The sequence below is a fragment of the Podarcis melisellensis genome (assembly GCF_964234715.1).
Source record: "Podarcis melisellensis genome assembly, chromosome: 14".
NCBI classification, from domain to species: Eukaryota; Metazoa; Chordata; class Lepidosauria; order Squamata; family Lacertidae; genus Podarcis; species Podarcis melisellensis.
The window spans coordinates 20,706,776-20,726,757 of NC_138546.1; the positions used below are offsets into that span (position 1 = coordinate 20,706,776).

At 42.1% G+C, this 19,982-nt stretch overlaps 1 protein-coding gene across 33 annotated transcripts in view; it reads left to right on the top strand.

Annotated features, from left to right (window-relative positions):
* RBFOX1 (RNA binding fox-1 homolog 1) overlaps positions 1 to 19,982 on the top strand; it is a 1,444,762-nt gene that overhangs the window by 1,373,427 nt on the left and 51,353 nt on the right. For 29 of the 33 annotated variants that reach the window (XM_081887400.1, XM_081887403.1, XM_081887397.1 and 26 more), the window contains 2 exons: positions 3,332 to 3,464; positions 10,387 to 10,426. In XM_081887400.1, the coding sequence (XP_081743526.1) occupies positions 3,332 to 3,464; positions 10,387 to 10,426 (173 nt within the window). The remainder of the gene's footprint in view (positions 1 to 3,331; positions 3,465 to 10,386; positions 10,427 to 19,982) is intronic. The other 4 variants (XM_081887398.1, XM_081887426.1, XM_081887404.1 and 1 more) reach the window with 1 other exon arrangement.

A 19,982-nucleotide genomic window follows, 5' to 3' on the forward strand; every position in this document is an offset into this window, starting at 1 on the left:
GGGTTGCCATATGTCCGGAATTTCCTGGACATACCTAGAATACTGCATTCGGAAGCAGTGTCTGAGCGGAAATCAGCAAAATGCCCAGGAAAATCCAGACATATGGCAACCCACGTCGGCAGTATTGTTTTTGCCTCTTTTCCTTAAAAATAGCCCAAAAATGTTATTTTTTGCAGTTTTGTCAACAACTGCCATGTCCAGATTTTCACTTCTTGAAACAGAGTTGGACAAATCTGTCAATTTTTAGTTTCTCATTTTTAAAACCCTAAATTCCATTCTCTATTCATAGCAGCAATTACTATTATTATTATTATTAAAAAAAAACCTTATGGCATTTTTTCAGCATTTTAATGTAAATTTCTCCATATGCACACCCATCATTTTTACCAACATAAACACTTTGGCAAGCAAATTTCCCAAATATAATCTAGTCAGTACGCAACTTTTTCTAATGAAGAAAATGTATGCTTACATTGGTTGGAAAACTAGTTCACAAAATTCAGAGAAGGACAGATTTCAAAGGCTAGTTGTGTTTTGGTTACCTTATTGATTCTAGAAATGCAAATTAGGTGGTTTCTCACTAAAAAGCAAAGAAAATGGGATTTCTCCTTCATCAGACCCATAGGTTCCCCATCCTTCCATTGAAGACTTAAGTCACAGGCTTTCCTGAAGGAAGTATCACAAGACTCATGATGGGAAGTTGTCACAGCGGCTGATGCATGGGGAGAAGAGAGGCAGAGTAATGAGAAGAGAGATTCATTCATCCATTTTGACGGCACACCTTTCTTTTGGCATATGGCGCTCTTATGCAAATCCAAATTAGAGCTGGGATGCAAGGAATAATTGGCCATTAAAAGGGCTGTATGTTTTTATGGCTTTGATGGGGAAATCTGCCCCCCTGTTGGGTTTTGCATCTGCGACTTTGTCATCTATCCCGGAGCTTCAAAACTTAAATATACAGTTTATAATACACATCTCATCTAGGGGAATTTCTGATGTTGAGAGATAAACATCCTTCATTCTGCATTTCGGGTTCCCCCGCCAAACTTATGTGTGTTAAAATATGCCATCTGATAGCCTTCCACACAATTTTTATCTCATTTAATAAGAAAACGAATGGGAATAAAATTAGCTATTTATTAATATTACTTGGGATGAACTGGCGTTTGCTTGCAGTTCAGGTGTGAGCACAGTGGTAAGCTCTCGTTTTGTGAAATACTCAATGGCCACATAAATACCATACGTTTAAAGCACTATGGTGCCATTTTAAACAGTCAGGATTTCTTCAAATGAATTCTGGGAAGTATTTTGTTAAGGGTGCTGAGAGTTGTTAGAGGACCCCTAATTCCACCATAGAGCTGCAATTCCCAGAGTTCCTTGTGAAGAGGGATTGATGGTTAAACACCTCTTAAAACTGTGGCTCTGGGACAGGAGTAGGGGTCTCTGAAACTACGCTAATCACCTTTAAAAAGTACAGCTCCCAGAATTGTTTTGGGGGAAGCCATAATGGTTTAAAGTGGAATCATAGTGCTTTAAATGTCTGCTGTGAATGTGGCGAAAAGGTCTTTGTTGCAAAGCCCAGTCTCCATTGGCTCATTCAAACTCTGTGATTATATAGACCAGTGTGGTGATAGAAATTCTTCCCGCATTTTTCCTGAACAGTCTCAACCAATTAATGAGAAAAGAAACTACATTTAAAAATCCTTATTCTCAGTGTTGCCCTTGGAGAACATAGCAAGGAAGAGGATTGGGACAAAACTAGAGTTGGTGGGTTCTCCTGGTTGTTGCCTCTGGTGCCACCTACTGTTGGCCTTCCCGCCTTCTTCCTTACCAGTTTCAGTAGCCACAAACCACCACTTTGCAGGGCCCCATGTTATCTACCCCTATTCTAACTCATATAGTGCAGCAGTACCTCTGCTAAAGATGGGTGAATGTTTATTTTGGTTTCTCTCAGTTTGTCACACACACATGCACCCCATTTTAAATTCAGTTCAGCAGTTTTAAATCACTTTGCAATATAAAAAGCATGGGAGCGGGGGGCTTATGAAAACTTATGAGTGTTTTGGAGCATATTTCTCCTAATATACACATTTTCTGAAAGCCAGTTTCCTAATATGATTTTTATATCTTTGGGGGGCTTGGGGGGTTGGCATATGCATATAAATTCAGAGGAGTGCAAATTTTTCAGGATACGATTCCAGTATTTCTGTTTGAGCAGAGTTTCTAGAAGTGTGAATCAGAATGTGAAGGGGAAAGCATATTGCTCCCTCACCCCTAGTTCCTGCTACAACAGATAAGTTCTTTAAGAGAGCCTAACTTGATATAACTGAGGTTCCCCCACCCACCCACCCACACTTTATGACCTCGGGTACACTCAGATGTGGGGAATCTGTGTCCCATTTTCTAATTTCCTTTCACACTGAAGCACCTGTTGCATTATGTAACTGTGGCTTTTGGACCGATATAACAGCATATCACACTAAATTTCTTTCACACAAGTGGGTGTGGTATGGCACAAGGACAAATGTCACCCAACAATATTGCTACCTCCTCACCCTTTCCACACAGTCCGGCTGCTGTCTTCCCATAATTCCTCCGTGAAAACAGCAGGAAAGAACTGTACGTTGGTATGCCGCCCCTAATTTTGTCGCTTTATTCTTTTGATTTTCTGGCTTAAGGGGGCTGCAAATGGATGCCCCCCGCCCCCACCTGAAATAAAATGGAAATGTTCTCTATTCCATTAGTTTTCCAAAAGTGACTTTTACATTATGTGAAAGATTTATATACGAGTGCATCTAGGAACCTGGCAAGCTGCCTTATACTGAATCAGATTCAAGTAGGTAGCCGTGTTGGTCTGACGCAGTCAAAATACATTAAAAAATTAAAAAATTGTCCAGTAGCACCTTAGAGACCAACTAAGTTTGTTCTGGGTATAAGGTAGGTATCTGAAGAAGTGTGCATGCACATGAAAGCTTATATTCAGAACAAACTTAGTTTGTCTCTACTGGACATTTTTTTAAACTTTTTAATTTATTTATAGCTCAGTGTTCTCTACACTGACTGGCAGTGGCTCTCCATGAAGGGAGTCTTTCCTAGTTCTATCTGGAGATGCTTAGAATTGAACCTGGGACTTTCTGCATGCAAGGCAGATGCTCTAACCACTGGACTATAGCCTTCCAGTTCTGAATGAGCTAAGGCTCTTTCTCTTTTTGGTGACACAGAACTGAAGGATGGATGTTCTTGCATTGCAGGGGGTTGGACCAGCTGACCCTTGGGGTTCCTTCCAACTCTCTGTTTATTCTCTTCCTTTCTGATTTGCCTTTCTCTCCAGTGCCGGGTTTCCCATACCCTGCCGCTACTGCTGCCGCCGCGTACAGAGGAGCACATCTCAGAGGCAGAGGCCGCACCGTCTACAACACATTTCGCGCCGCAGCACCCCCTCCTCCCATCCCGGCTTATGGCGGGTAAGTAGACCCTTGGGACTCCTTTTGGCCATTGGTGCTGCCTTATCCTGCCCTCCATTGCCACCTCCCCAGAAAAGGAGAGAGAGAGAGAGAGAGAGAGAGAGAGAGAGAGAGAGAGAGAGAGAGAGAGAGAGGCAACCGAGCATTTGTGAGTGCTATGCATGATGATGCCATCTACACACACACACACACACACCACGCAGCATGCCACCCATCTCCGTTGCCTGAAGTGGAGCACCTTGCGCACAGGGCTGACAAATGATAGTAATTTGCACTGTCATGGTTGGGAGCTTTAAAGCATTTTGCGCGTCCCATGTTGTTATGTAAATTCCCCTTGAGAAGGAACGCTGGTGGAAAAAGAGAGAGAGAGAAGGAAAGGAAAGGGAAAACTCACAGAGGTAGAGATGTATTTTTGGATGATTGCAAACATCTGGTTAGTGAGAAGGTTGAATAACACTTTAAATCTTTTTTTTTTTGCGGGGCGGAGGGGTGGAATCCACCGAAGTGAAAGTTGACTCACAACCGCAAGGGCTTTGATTTATTATTAGTGTTTTTGATATTAGCAGCAAAGTGTGTGTGTGTGTGTGTGTGTGTGTGTGTGTGCGCAAAGTTTGTACCCTGCAAAAGATCTGGGCATGGGGGAGAGGACAATATATTCCAACATGCAGACACACCCACTGTTAGGGATGCAGGAGGCAAATTTTACGCAGAGTCCTCAAAAGGCACATTTAATTTTCTCCCATTTAAGTGGATCAGAGGACAATAGACCTGCTCCCAGACTTTGGTGACTTTGAAAATTGAGGCTACTTTTACCTATCTGGTCCCACTCTGTGTTCTTGGCCACAGTAGTGTGTGACAGAATGTTGAGACCTATTTACGTAGAGCTACAAGCCCTCATCACTCATTACTGGTGAAGTAATTAAGAGGTGAAACCATTAAGAGGTAAAACCATTTGGATGGTTTCAAAATATGATAAGATAAATTCTTGGGGGATAGCTACTTGACACAATGACTACGTTTTGGGTAAATCCCAGGCATCTCTCCACAAAGGTGGGAGCAGTACCTGTCTCAAGCCCTGGAGAGCCACTGTCAGTCACTACTCAGCTGATGGGTAACTTATCTGACTCAGTATAAGACAGCTTCTAGGAAGAGTCATAGCTCAGTGGTAGAGCATCTGCTTTGAATTCAGAAGGTCCCAGGTTCAATTCCCAGCAAATCCAGATAAGGCTAGGAATATCTCCTGCCTGAAACCTTAAGAGAGGGACATTGTTGAGGTACATGGCCCCTTGGTCTGACTCAGGATGAGGCATCATCCTCTGCTCCTAAGGAAGAAATTTAGTGCAAAGGATCTACAAGTGGTGCATCCAGCTGCATCCCCATCATTGCATTTTGTCTGCAGCTCATGACAGCTGCTCCTGGGTTCAGCTAAAGCTGGAAGGTCAATGTTCTAAGCTTCACAGTCAGCTTTCAAAAGTAGGAAAAGCTACTTCCTATAGAAGTTTAATTTGAACTCAAAAGTAGCTGTCACAAGCACTGGCAGAGGAAGGGGGTGCAGTGGGTGCAGGCGCAGGCGGCTAGCCCCACCCCTGGGTGCACAGCATGTACACCGCTCCGGGTGTTGGAGCAGCTAGCTCTGTCTCTGGTCACAAGCAGTTTGGGGGTGACTGGGGAGGAAGAGGAATACAGGAGCATAGTAAGCACCTTATACTGAGTCTGACCACAGGTCCATCTGGATCAATATTGTTTACAGTGACTGGCAGCTGCTCTCCAATATTTTAAGTAAGGGCCTCTCCCAAGCCTACCTGGAGATGCTGTGGAATGAACCTGGGACCTGCTGCATGCAAAGTGTGTGCTTTATTTATTTATTATTACTATTATTACTATTATTACTATTATTATTTCCTTCATTTCTATAGCACTTTATATTTTTAATTAAAAAAAAATCAAAACAATTTACAAGACAGTTAAACATCAAATAAAACAATCCAGAACAAATTTTGATTTGGTCTCCTGTATCTCATTTATGAGGTCTTATTAAGCACCACCAGTATATTTTCTGCTTATCTTGAGAAGGAATAGTGGTGTGAGTTTTTTAAAAAATTGACTTGGAGAGTTTAAACCTTCTCAACTACTAATTCTTAAAACTTTCTCCTGGCAAAGAAAAAAAAAAGTCGTAATAGTCATCTTGAGATATGGGGAAACCATTTTAGCAAATGGAGAACAGATGGGAGATTACTATACTGAGAAAGCAATATTTGATGGAATGTTGGAAACAGTTGCAAAATATAATTACATAATATACAATATGTTGTTTTCAGAACTTCACACTCCATCACATATTTTCCTCCCTGTTGCAATTTTTCTGTTAACAGTGATAAAGTCAGCATTGCAATTCTGGTTTGGGACAGCTTAAACATGGGCGGGCATTAAGAATGACTGTGCTAAGAAATGGGTGCTTAGGACAAGGGGCACTAAAGACACTCCATCTGCAGATTGGATGCCCTTGTAGAAGCAGAGCTATGCTAGATTTCCAGGCAACTTGTTGTTGTTTAGTCTTGTCCGACTCTTCGTGACCCCATGGACCAGAGCATGCCAGGCCCTCCTGTCTTCCACTACCTCCCGCAGTTTGGTCAAACTCATGTTGGTAGCTTCGAGAACACTGTCCAACCATCTCGTCCTCTGTCGTCCCCTTCTCCTTGTGCTCTCAATCTTTCCCAACATCAGGGTCTTTTCCAGGGAGTCTTCTCTTCTCATGAGGTGGCCAAAGTATTGGAGCCTCAGCTTCAGGATCTGTCCTTCCAGTGAGCACTCAGGGCTGATTTCCTTAAGAATGGATAGTTTGATCTTCTTGCAGTCCATGGGACTCTCAAGAGTCTCCTCCAGCACCATAATTCAAAAGCAGCAAAAGGCAACTACGCCCTTGCAAAATTCCAGAATTACAGTTTTGGGCATGTCAGTTGCACACGCGGTAAGAATACTTCAGAAAGCATCTGTAATGATGCCCCTAGTTTCAAAAATATTTTGGTCTCTTTTCTTCCCAACCTTCTTGTTGGGATGAGTGGCCATGGCATTACAGGAAAGCTGAGTGGGAGGTGAAAGTCAATAGTCATAGTTATCTAGACAACACTGAACCTGGGAAAGAGCTGCAAATGACTACAGCTTTTCCTTATAGCAAAACTTTAGGGGAAGAGATGTAGCTTATAGGTCATGTACATTACTTGGATGCAGAAGCTCAGTTTCTTCCATTTCCAGGTAAGCCTAGGTGAGGCTTTCCTGTCTGAAACCTTGGAAAGCTGCTGCCAGTCAGTGTTGACCCTACTGAGCTATGGGGACCAAAAGTTTGACTTAAGTAGAAGGCACTTTCCTGTGTTCCAGTGTTATTAATTTTTCTAAGTATTGGTATCTGCTTTGAGAGTTCTCAAAGCAGCTTACAAGCAAGAATAAAAGTGAATTAAACATATATGAAGATCAACAATAAAACACAAGGGAGCAGCATGAAAGCAGGCAGCATAAAAACATATATCTCAGCATTTTTTAAAACTCCCATATGTATCTCCCCACCCTCACCCCATTTCAAGCTGAAAGTCCATCTCATCAGACTTTTGTTTGATTTATTTAAATGCTTTGAAGCATGGATGGAGAAACCTTCCTAAGCCCAAGAGCTGAAGGCCATTCCCTTCTTGGAAATGTTCCAGGGTCCACATGCCAGTGGGGTGTTTGTGTTTGTGTTTGTGTTTGTGTTTGTGTGTGTGTAGATGCAAAAGTACATGGAGCAATTAAGATAAGTGTTACCTTTCTATGCCTAGCTATATTCTCCACACCCACACACTCACAACCAGCCTTCTCCATCTGCTCTGTTCAGGAAAGCAAGAGGCATCATTAGAATTCAAGGGCACATTCCAGCCAGGCTGGATTGCGGTGTGACTGGGAAGTGGCTATAACCTGGAGGCTGAGGGCTGGATAGAGAGGCCTGAGGGCCACAATTGGTCCCCCAGGTTTGAAGTTCCACCCATTCCTCATTTATAAGATTTCTTAACAGTTTTCAGGGCTATGTAACAAAAGTATAAATCAGGAGTCAGCAAACTTTTTCAGCAGGGGGCCGGTCCACTGCCCCTCAGACCTTGTGGGGGGCCGGACTATACTTTGGGGGGTGGGAAATGAACGAATTCCTATGCCCCACAAATAACCCAGAGATGCATTTTAAATAAAAGCACACATTCTACTCATGTAAAAACACACTGATTCCCTGGCTGTCTGCGAGCCAGATTTAGAAGGTGATTGGGCTGGATCCAGCCCCCGGGCCTTAGTTTGCCTACCCATTGATTTAAAACCAACAAATGCACAAAACAAAAAACACCGTAAGTCAAAAGACACCCCCACCCAAAAAAAAAATGCTCTAAAATTTACAATGTTTGTGCAAATAAGGTCTTCCTCTGGTGCTTCTCCTTTGTGGATGCACCATGTACCTCTGCTAAAGAATCAGGGCCTCTGCAGAAGGCCAGAGTCAGACCTTCACTGCTTTCTTCTGCACTTGTGGCCATACTTCTTGAAACTCCACTCTCAGCCAAGGATGTAAGATGGCATCATTTTCCATTCTGCCCTGCATTTGTTGCATGCATCGCTGTTTCCATTCCGTTACAGTTCATCTTCTGCCAAAAACTACATTATTTGTCTTCCTTTCTTCTGAGGCACAATTACATAACTTAAATAATTACATTGCTATTATGTGATTCTGCACCATTCATTTCAGTACAAAGGAAACACAAAGCAAATGTGGAGGGGGCATACCTGTAATCAGTTACATGTTATTTGTGAACTAAAAGCATCAGTGAATATGTGATAGTAACTGGAATGACATGGGACAAATAAGTGAGCATCAGCAATCTCTACTCCTCTTTCCTTTGGGGCCCAAGATCTTGTATCCTGAAGTCCTGACTACTCAAGGCAGAAATTTTCCCCCTCTATCTGCAAAATGTGTTTTCCTGTGGATAATTCTTAGATTTTTTCTGTGTGTGTTAGCAGAGCATTAGTGAAAAACTTATCTAGACAATGCATTCAGCCTGGTGAAGTTTTGGAGTGTGGTTTCTTTTGGGAAGTCGGGTGGATGAAATTGGATTAAGGCAAGCCAAAAGCGCTACATGCAGTTTGGTTTTGTTATTCATATAACCGATGAAGAAAGTAAAGAGGGGAAGACAATTGTCTTAGTTTTTATTCAGGTAATTAATAATCAAATTACTTCTGTATAAATTTACATATGAATAAAACAAGAACTATCAACATATTTTATTTTACTTTTAGACCACCCTTCATTCTATAAAATGTTCAGCATAACCCCCAAAAATTAAAAATAAAAATTTCAAAACATCACTGGAAACAAGCTAACATGAAATGAACAACCCCATTCCTCTCTCTCTCTCTCTCTCTCTCTCTCTCTCTCTCTCTCTCTCTCTCTCTGTGTGTGTGTGTGTGTGTGCTAGCAACTCAAGTTGCTTGCATATAAGGAGAGCTCTTGGGTGGGGAGTCATACCATTGTCCCTTCCCCTTGCCCACACCTTCCCAGATACCGAGAGAGGCTGGCACTGTCTTAAGTTTCATGGTGGGAGAGAGATGGGATATGCATGTAACAACAAAAACAAACATCTAGCAGGCTAAAAGTTAGCCACATCTGATCTAAGTGACATTATATGCTACTAGCTCCAAAATAGGTTTCCTTGATTTTACCCTAATTTCTGCCCTGATTGGTGACCATTGTCAGGAGACAGACAAGGAGACTGCAATGCTCTTGATTCTCCTTGACCTCTCAGCACCTTTTGATATTGTTGGCTATGATGTCTTCTTGCACCACCCTAAGGCTGGTTCTTGGGGCCACTGTGTAGCAGTTATTCCAATCCTAGCTACAATGGTGCTTTCAGAGAATGGCACTGAGTGATTTCTGCCTCAGCTCTGACTTGTGGGGTTCCAGAGTGTTTGGCCTTGTCTCAAATTTCAGTGGTGCCCTGTGTGATGTCAAAATTCAGTGCCTCCTCCTGCCTCTCACACTCCATTCTAGATAATAGTTGTGGGGTCCCTGAGGCTCTGCACCCAGTGCAAACCAGTCACACTCCCCTAAATCCACCTCTGGTGGCACCCAGTTCTAGATCTCTTTGCCATCTGAATCAAGAGAATGGACCACAGGTGCTCATTTTGTTTTAGTGAATGCATTGTTGTTTTCAAATTTTGAACTGTGTATATTGCTGCCTGGCACCTTTTGGTGGTGAGTGAATTATAAATACTTCAGAGATATAAATAATACACAGTTCATATGACCATCACAAATAAGTTTGCACTAGTTTCAGAGCTAAATTGGATATGATGGCAGAATGTGGGATTAAGCTGATAGGCTCATCCTGTTCCAAATACAGGTAAATGTTAAGGAGCACAGTTTTCCTTATACTGTGGTACCTCAGGTTACAAACACTTTGGGTTACAGATTCCGCTAACCCGGAAGTAGTACCTCGGGTTGAGAACTTTGCCCCAGGATGAGAATGGAAATCGTACGCCAGTGGCGTGGCGGCAGCAGGAGGTCTCATTAGCGAAAGTGCGCCTCAGGTTAAGAACGGTTTTGGGTTAAGAACAGACCCCCTGGAATGAATTAAGTTCGTAACCTGAGGTACCACTGTAATAGATGGGGAGTGATGCCCCTCCAGCATCCTTAATTAATGTGAAGTGTCCTACCTTGAGCATATTTATATATACTTATATAAATCAATTTATCTATCTGTATGTATGTATGTATACTTGTGTAGTATGTCTGTGTATTTTGGTTTGATTTCTTGTTTTTGTTCTCATGATGAGACTAACCTTGAGAATTCTGGGGTTGGTAGTATTTGCATGTGGAAATGCACTAATATGGATGTTCTTCTTTGTGTGTGCATCCTTGCAGTGTTGTTTACCAGGATGGATTTTATGGTGCAGACATTTATGTAAGTATTTATTGATGTGCATGCTGTGCATTGCTGGTGTCACCTTTATTTTTTACTTGCTGATTTGTTTTGTGAGTTTTGCTGCTGAACCTTTGACTCTGTTTCATCCATTTTGCCATCACAGGAATATTAATTAATTAAAAAAAGCACCAGCAAATAAAGAGAGATCGTTCTGTTTGGAATCTCTCTATAGTCATTACATCTATCATCATTTGGTTGGTTTCATTCATTGATGACCTTTACGTTGGTGCGCTGAGTGTATCTGTACCTGTGATGGTCACCTTTTCCTGCTGACAAGGCTCCTATCCATTCAAAAACATGGAAATTAATCAGGTGAAGTTCCACCGTCCCCATTGCTTTAGCCACACACCAGGAAAATAAGCTTCTCCTGCTAAATTCTTGCATCTCAGAATACTCTTAAAGGCACAGAAGCAAAGTGTCTGAAAATCCCATTTCCCATTTGCTGATTTCCATCATGCCAGCAACCAGTGCAAGTCTTGTACTGTCTTCATCATGTGTATGTCTTGTGCCTTCCTTGAATCTGGTTTCACATGTTCTGCAGACCTGCATGCAACCACAGATACAGTTTTGGCAGTTCAATAGGTCAACCAACTGCCCCAAAGTGTTGGCCTCCATAGCCTCTATGTCTTCTAGTTCTTAGTCAGCATCAGTTCTAGCAATAGATCCTTGCCCTGTCCATTCCTCTTCCAATGGGGTCATCCTATGAGACTGAATGTTGGGAGATGAAAGGAAGGGCTTCTTCACATAATGCAGAGTTAAACTATGGAATTTGCTCCTGTGAGAAGCCATGACGGCTACCAATGCGGATGGCTTTAAAAGGAGATTAGACAAATTCATGGAGCATCAGTGTCCTAGAGTCCTCCTGCAACCTTCTCGAAGCCAGGCAAGTGCTTACCAAGCTTTGGGAAGGAGGTGGGAGGGCTCTTAGACTCTGACAGAGCCTTGTGCCTCCTTCCCAAAGCCTGACTTAAGCCAGAGCCATGAAGGCTAGGGAGAAGGCATCAAATGGGCTTGCACAGGGCGGCATATTGCCAAGGCCTATGCCTGGTGATGACTCTCTATGGAATGCTCTTCCTAGGGAGATGCCCCTGCTGCTTCTCTGTCAGTTCTAAGGTGCTAGGCTAAGACTTTTTTGTTTACCCCAACCATTAGTTAATTGATGTTGCCTCCTCATCTTTCAGGACTTGGCCTTTATTAATATATTGTTGGATGTTCTATAGCTTGTATTGTTAGGGTGGTGGTTGCTTTTAATTCTCTCTCGTTTTAATTTGTTTTATATGCTGTATTTCATTGTCAAGTTGCTTGAATACACTTTACTGTAAAAAGCCACTGGTAATCATAATTTCAATTAACAACAACAACAACAACAGTAATCTGATTGGTCACTGTAAGACCAGGATGTTGGTCTAGGAGGAGCTTTTGCCTGATTCAGCAGCCAGGCTCTTCTTAATGAGGAAATTCATGTTGCTCCTTGATCATACATTGGAACAGCCAGTTGACAGCCAATGGGTAATGATCATAATTTTATTATCTATACCCCACACATCTGGCTGGGTTGCCCCAGCCACTCTGGGCAGCTTTGGGTCAGTATGTATAGGTCCTTCAAGAGGGAGAAACAGAATAAGGGTGCATTCAGGCATTAGCATTCCTGATTATAATGCTAACCTCTGTCCCATTTTCTAATATTCCTTTCACACGGCAGTAGCTGTTGTGTTATGGAACCGTGGCCTTTTGACCAATATTTTGGCATTTCGCACTACATTTCATCCAGACTAGTGGACATCTTTGGACACTCACCATTTCCACACATGTGTGCTTCTGTTCCCCCATAATTCCCCCATGAAAAAAGCACAGAAAGAACTGTATGCCCCAAAGAATACTGCCCCAAATTTTGTCACTTTGCTCCTGTGATTATCTAGATTAAGGGGTCTGAAACCGGATTTATTTTTCTTTCTGGAATCAGATAACATGGAAATGAGCACTAAACAGGTTACAGTCTGCTAGATTTTCAGAAGTGGTTTTGATGTACAGTGGTACCTCGGGTTAAGAACTTAATTTGTTCTGGAGGTCCGTTCTTAACCTGAAACTGTTCTTAACATGAGGTACCACCTGAGCTAATGGGGCCTCCACATTTAACAGTCAGGGAAATGGAAAGAAATGCTGTGTGGATGCAGCATAAGATTGCTTTCCACTGGTGTTTTCAGACTGCAAACTAGGAAATATTGTGGTTTCTTTGAAGTTAATCAAGACTTTCTGAATGAAAAGACCAAAGTAAGTTTTCCTGGACAGGAGAAAAGGAGAGACTCCCATAACAGAAACATGGAAATGTTGGGTATAGCCTGATACAGTTTATACGAAGTAACAATTGTGTTTATTAGATCTGACTTGTGCAACTTTCACATAAACTTTTGCAGTGCGTACATACCCTTGATACTAGAGATTTAAGTGTAAAGTTAGGGTGTTTGAAAGCAACAGAACTGGATAATGCTCATGACAACTTCCTTGTCTTCCAAAACATTTAATAAACCTTAAAAATCTCTCTTTGTACATTGATAATTCCATAAAGAATTAAGCTACTCCTAAACCATACTGGGATGCAGGTGGCACTGTGGTGTAAACCACTGAGCCTTGGGCTTTGCGGATCAGAAGGTCAGCGGTTCAAATCCCCACAACAGGGTGAGCTCCCATTGCTCTGTCCCAGCTCCTGCCAACCTAGCAGTTCAAAAGCACAAAGTGGAAGTAGATGAATAGGTACCATTCCGGCAGGAAGGTAAACAGCGTTTCCATGCGCTGCTCTGGCCACATGACCTGGGAAAACTGTCTGCGGACAAACGTTGGCTCCCTCGGCCAGAAAAGCAAGATGAGCACCGCAATCCCAGTCATTCACGACTGGACTTAACTCTCAGGGGTCCTTTAAACCATACTGTAATTTCAGATCTTAATCATATATGACAGCCTTCAATCACTAAGCAATCAATCCTAAAAACAGAGGTAATTAAGCATCATTTTGTCACTACGTATAGCTTTCTGCAACCTAATTGTGTTGCTGTTGCATCATCAGCATTGGTATAGCAAGAGATTGATTACATTAAATTGGAATGAACATTAAGAATTCATTAAGTGGTACTTGGAGGAAGGGAAAACCTATAATTTTTATTTATTACCAATGTTACTTTTGAGATATTTAAGCTGACATCGTTTGCATGTTCAGTGACAAAAAGGAGAAGCTTAGCTTCTAGGGGATATGAAGACTTATTTTTGTAATAGGGAGTTTTGATTATATATGTGTGTGTGTGTGTGTGTGTGAAATAAATGCAATTTGAAATAGCTGTTTGCAACACAGAAATGTAAAAACAAATGTAATTTAGAAGCACATTTGATAGCTATTGTAGTAAAGGAAGTTACTGCAGGTATTTTGCACAAAGCAAAAATCAAAGTAAGTTTGGGAATTCTTCCTAGTGATGTAAGACAAGTCACCCAGACTCCCCTTGAGAATCATCTCACCTTTTCCAACACTTCTGTTGAACACTCAGTAGCGGATGTTTTCCATAACAGCCTCTCCTATTCACAACCTGCCCCTTTACCTTGGCAAAGAAGAAGTGATTATATGATTATATGAGGAGAAAATGAACATAACATTTCATATATTAGTGAAAATAACACAGAGAAATGCATATTAGGGAATTGCATACAGTTAGGAAAAAATGTATACAAAAAGTCTATATGAAGAGAAATGAGCACTATGACACTCATGAATGTTCACAATGCCTTTAAACATTTGAATATATTAATACTGAAACTATTGAAGATATTAATATTCTGCAGTTTGAAGCAATGGGATGAATAAAAACTGACTCCTCTTAGGGAAGAAAATTGTCAAGACGAAAATATTTGGTTTCAAAACTTTACTAACAGAACTTTCTTCAAATTGACACAAAAACCAAGTAGTGATACAGTTAGATAGTTGCCTGATGTTAAATGCTTGTCCAAGCATACAAATATGGAACAACTCCAAACTGACCTAAAATCAAAGGTCTTTCTCTCTGCACAGACTCCATTTCAGCCTGGCCCGGATTTCTCTTCAGGAGAGGGGTCAATAGCACACCTTTGTCTTTGGTGGCTTTCAGAGAGCAAAGATTCACACAAAATGGCAATTTTCAGCTTTATACATGTGAGAGAACAGCGATACATCACCAGTTACCGGTAATTATCAACCTGGTGGCACTTTGAGAATGCCTAATTTAGCTCAATATAATTTTCCAATTTTCCAACATAAACCCTTTAGCAATACACATTCAGAGTTATTTTATATTTCAATGTACAAGCAAACAATTTTACTTAACAGAAACTTCCTCCTCCTTAATATCAGCATCACCCTTGTAGAACTCAACAGGGAAGAGTATGGGGACAAAGCAAGAATTAGTTGGCTCTACCTGACATGAGCTCTGGTTCCACCTACCTTTGGGTACCCCTGCCTTCCAGCCCAGCAGCCCTTATGGCTACCAACCACAACTGGTTATCATTTTTTGGTACCCTTGATTTGACGGATGAATGGATTGATTGATGTCCAGCATGTGAGCGAATCTATTTAAACTGTGTAAGAATTTTCTGCCTCATCATGGCTCATGTGAAGCTTCCTCTTCCTTGCCAGTGAAGGCCTGAACAAAAATGGAAAGCCATGCTTCAACTTTGATGGGCTCCACAGAGTATTTTCATATTTCTTCAAGGAGAACACCTAGACCACAGCTCAATTTTCTCTCTACGGTTGTTTTCACTCTGCCCCTTTCCATTGTTTGCTGAGGAGAATAAAATCTAGATGTGTGGGGGAGAGAAAATATGTGATTCAGAATTTATTAGTTCCCTACAGAGTCCTGAAATATTGACTGGCTCCGAGATCGATTACCACCCAGCTCTGGCTCGGTTAGCTGGTTTAAATGGAATAAACCAAATCTCTGTGGTGAAGAGAAGGGAAGAAATAGAAAAACCTGACAGCAGAGACATTGCTTGGACAAGAACAGCATGAAATAGAGACAATAATACTGTGTGTGTGTGAGAGAGAGAGAGAGGGGGGGGGAGGATGTGGTTATGGGCACATGTGGATTTACACATCACATGCAGGGTGAAAAGTATTAAGGAGAAAACATTCAGAAAAACAGAGCCTAAGAACAAGCAAACAAGAGATCTGGCAGAAATGGTCAACTTGCTGGAAAAGATGTCAAAAGCTCATTTCTCAGAGATAAGCCGGCTTTGCTGTATGAGGTGTTGGAACACACGCAAATACATGCTGAAGGCCCCAGGTGCAGTCCAGGTAGAGGACTGAGAAAGATTCCTTTTCTGGAATCATTAGATGCAGAAACGTGTGTGCTTTTTGATGTCTATTTTGTTGTTTCTTCAGCTTGTAAACCACCTTGTGTATAGTAATATAGAAAGGTAGTATACAAATTAAAAGTGAAATGAAGTGAAAGGGTTCCCCCGGCCTTCCCAGTATCAGGGGACCAGTGTGCTTTAACAGAAGGCTGCACTGTCCTCAATGGTGTCAGGAGATGTGCATGACTTCATGTGCAATGTTACACATGTGCAATGTGCGCCAGGCCCCCCTCAACCTTGGGGGCAACCTGGCGCTTCTGAAAGGATCTCACATACAGCTGTATACACCTAGGACTCTTTTAAATTATCAAGAACCCTGATTTGCCCAGGGATCCTAGGATCAAACACCCCCCCCCCTTTTCTCATTAATGCTGAACATGTCAACCTTGACTGATAAGGGACATCAGAATATGTGCTGGGGGATGTGGCCAACAACAGGAATGATCCCACTTTCTCCCTCATGCAGTTAGGGCTAGGTGGAGAAATCTAGCTCTGTTTGCGTTTTTATATGAAACTATATATGGGCAAAACACAGCAAAATTTTGAAAGTCACACTGAATTTTGCAATGAAATTCTCCAAACAGAGAAACAAATTCTACAAAAATGCATATGAGTAAATATAAGGTGCAAAAGTCCATTATTTGAGGGGAAATTCTTTCAAATTTGCAGGCAAAATTGCATACTAAAAAGTGTCCATTAGGAGATATGTGCACTCAAACGCTGGCTAATTTTTGTGAGGACTTTTCTTAAACACACACAAACTGATACGTTAATGTGGCAAACTGGATTTAAGATTGGGGGGAAATGAGAAACTGAAAAAAAAGGGAGATTGACAGAAGAATCAGAGTTCTCTCTGTTAATCTCTCAGGAATGGGGAAGGGGGTATTGAAACCCCTTGTCATTGTACCAAGATTATACTGCATTTGTGTTTTATCAAAACACAAGTGCATATTCAAAGAACTGTATGAAAAGAATACAAATGTGTATTTATTTATTTACTTACTTACTTAGAATGTGTATGTGTGATTCAGTAGCTTGGGGGATACAAATAGTATGCACCAACCCTGGAATTCATTTTCATGAGTTTCCTAGTTAAATTAAAAGGCAGGCAAAATGCAGGGCAGAGCGAAACCGAGGGATTATAAAGTGACTGGATGGGGAAATCCTCTCCTCCCTAAATTGTTGTGCTCACTTCAGCAGTAAAAGCCAGGAGTTGGGAAATCTTGTGAAAGCCAATTGATCTCCCCTCCTCTTCGTTATCTTGTAAACTATGGGGGGAGTGGGAAGACCCTTGAATCCCAGAGGAAAATGGAACGGGCAGATTCTAATTGGGATGTAAATGTTGTTTGCCTTATCTATGGAGACCGGGTTCTGACTGTTAATTGGCATGCTGTGAGATCATTTGGAAACGGTTGATATAACTCCGTGGTCCATTGAACAGGAAGCATGGCTGTTTTCACAGTTTGATCATCAATGCATCACTGCACACAGTTCCTTTCCAAGATCCCCCCACCCCTCACTTGCTTATAATGGAACAGTTTTACTTGTCACATACAAGTAAATGTTAATTCTGGGGGAGTGGAATCCTTTGTTGCAAACTATTCAATAATCCAGTGAAGTTAGAGCATTCATATTTTAAGTAGTGCCAAAATCTGTCCTCCAAATTCTTGCAAGTCCCCACCCACCCCTTTTCCTCGCTTTGAAGGAGATTTCCATTTTCCTGCCTTGTTTTCAGGGCACTTGAGAATTTATTAAGACTTCCTGGGGATGTGGAGTTTTGAATGTATCTCATCGTTGTGAGTGGCTGAGAGTGGCATATGTGGTCCCACCCCCAGATAACATTTTCCCAGCATTCTGCAGCCTCCCCAGCTGACCATGCTCCTGATCGTACCCTTGGAAGGAGTTCCCCCGTGATGGGTTTTAATGCGGACATGGGCACCTGGGGAGACTGCTGAGTGCAGACCACTGGTGAGATGAGTGGTAGGCTGAAAGAAGTGGCACTCACAAGCAATCCTTGCTTCATTTAGAAGTAATGTATAAACACATTATTAAAATAAAATAACAAAGACTTCCACCAATATTTTCTCTCCCCTTTGATCACTTTTGAATGAAATTCCTAATCTCATTAATTTATAAAAGGTAAAGGTACCCCTGCCCGTACGGGCCAGTCTTGACAGACTCTGGGGTTGTGCGCCCATCTCACTTAAGAGGCCAGGGGCCAGCGCTGTCCGGAAACACTTCCGGGTCACATGGCCAGTGTGACATCGCTGCTCTGGCGAGCCAGAGCTGCACACGGAAACGCCGTTTACCTTCCCGCTGGTAAGCGGTCCCTATTTATCTACTTGCACCCGGAGGTGCTTTCGAACTGCTAGGTTGGCAGGCGCTGGGATCGAGCAGCGGGAGCGCACCCCGCAGCAGGGATTCGAACCGCCGACCTTTCGATCAGCAAGTCCTAGGCGCTGAGGCTTTAACCCACAGCGCCACCTGTGTCCCCATTAATTTATAGAGAATGGTTAGAGAATGGTTAACAAAAGATGGGAGAAAAATTTAGTGTACTGCTAATTTTAGGCACGCTTGTATCAGGGTTCTATACATATCTCTGAACGGACTTCAAGGCTCTGTTTTGTAGCTTCCTTCTTCCCTAAGCCATAGGAAGTTACAAAGGGAAGCAACTTGTTCTTGTACTGGAGACTTGTGGCCTTTTTCCACTCATAGGGCCCAGATCTCTTTGCTCCCCTACGAGTAAAATATTTGACGGAGCCAGGAGGGGGTCAAAATTGATGGGTATTGCTGCTCCCCCCCCAATTTGGACTTCGTTTCCCAAGAAGCTTTCTAAATGGACTTGTAAAAGGGTTGCGTAATGGCAAGAGATCTGGGGTTGGGCAAAACCCTCTGACATAATTTATTACAGTCTTTATGACTGGAGAGAGAGAAGGCAAACTGCTTCTCCATGGGGCAGATTCAAGGAGCTCTACTAGGATGAGAGAGGAAGGAGTATCTGGTTGCTTATCATTTTAAAAAAAATTAAACTAGGAGTGCCTAATTCGGATGACTTGGTGTCAGGGCTGGTTCATATGCAGGTCAGCACACAAAAAGCGGTCTTCCTCTCCTGGGGTTCTCTTGGTGGTTCACCAGCTAGGGCCTCCCACCATTCCTCATCATCCAGCCAGTCCCTGATGCCTGGAGGGAAAAAGCTCCCAACTGTTGTTGTTGTTGTTGTTGTGAATCTGCCCTTTACCCCAAGGTCCCAGGGCAGTTTGCAACAATTGAAACTCAATATGTAAAAGCAATTTAAAGCAACTTACTGTCACAGAAATAAGATGGGTCCTAAAAAATAGGCCCAAGCAGGCAAATACATAATTTTGCAGCCAGCCTTCATTGATTTTGGGTGCAAGTGGCATTCAACCAGATGCCTAGAAACTTGGGCTTGAGGAGAGTTGGGTTCAAGTCCCTTTTTTAGTTTTAAGAATGCAGAGTAGCCCTGGACTAGTCTCTTGATTTTGAGTCAACATCACAGAACTGTTTTGGAGATAAAAAGTGGAGTGGAGTGGGGAATAAACCTTCACCAGCACTAGATATGTCTGTTGCTGGGTTTCGGGGTGGGGCTTATCTCCCACTCCCCCAATATTTTATTCAAGTTGACGCCCCTAATATATGCATTTCATTTTAAAGTATGCATGCATAATAAATACAGAAGTTCAGGCAAGCAGGCAGATAGAGGCTGCAGTGCTAACCCTTTTCAATAACTACATATGTTTAATGTTTTATTATGTTTTTATATATGTTGGAAGCTGCCCAGAGTGGGTGGGGTATGCTACTACTAATAGTAACAAGGCTACAAGCAAGTTGCAACCAACAGTGCAATGTAATTGGAGGTATTCACAGATGATCACAAGTGAATTGGAACTCCTGTCTAAGAAACTGCATTGCACCATCTGATCAAGGTTCACCCTGTTGCACAATCTCTTTTAAAAGTGTTGAGCCAGATGTCATTTGGCACTTCCAAAGTAAATCAGGGGCCACATACAAGTAATAAAATATCTGGCAGATAAAATGTCAACATGTGAAGCTAGTAATTTTATTTCCCTACTAGGAAAGGCTTGCCCTATATGATTTGTGCCAGTCACACAGATGTTAACATCACAAGGAGTCATTCACTTAGTTCCTG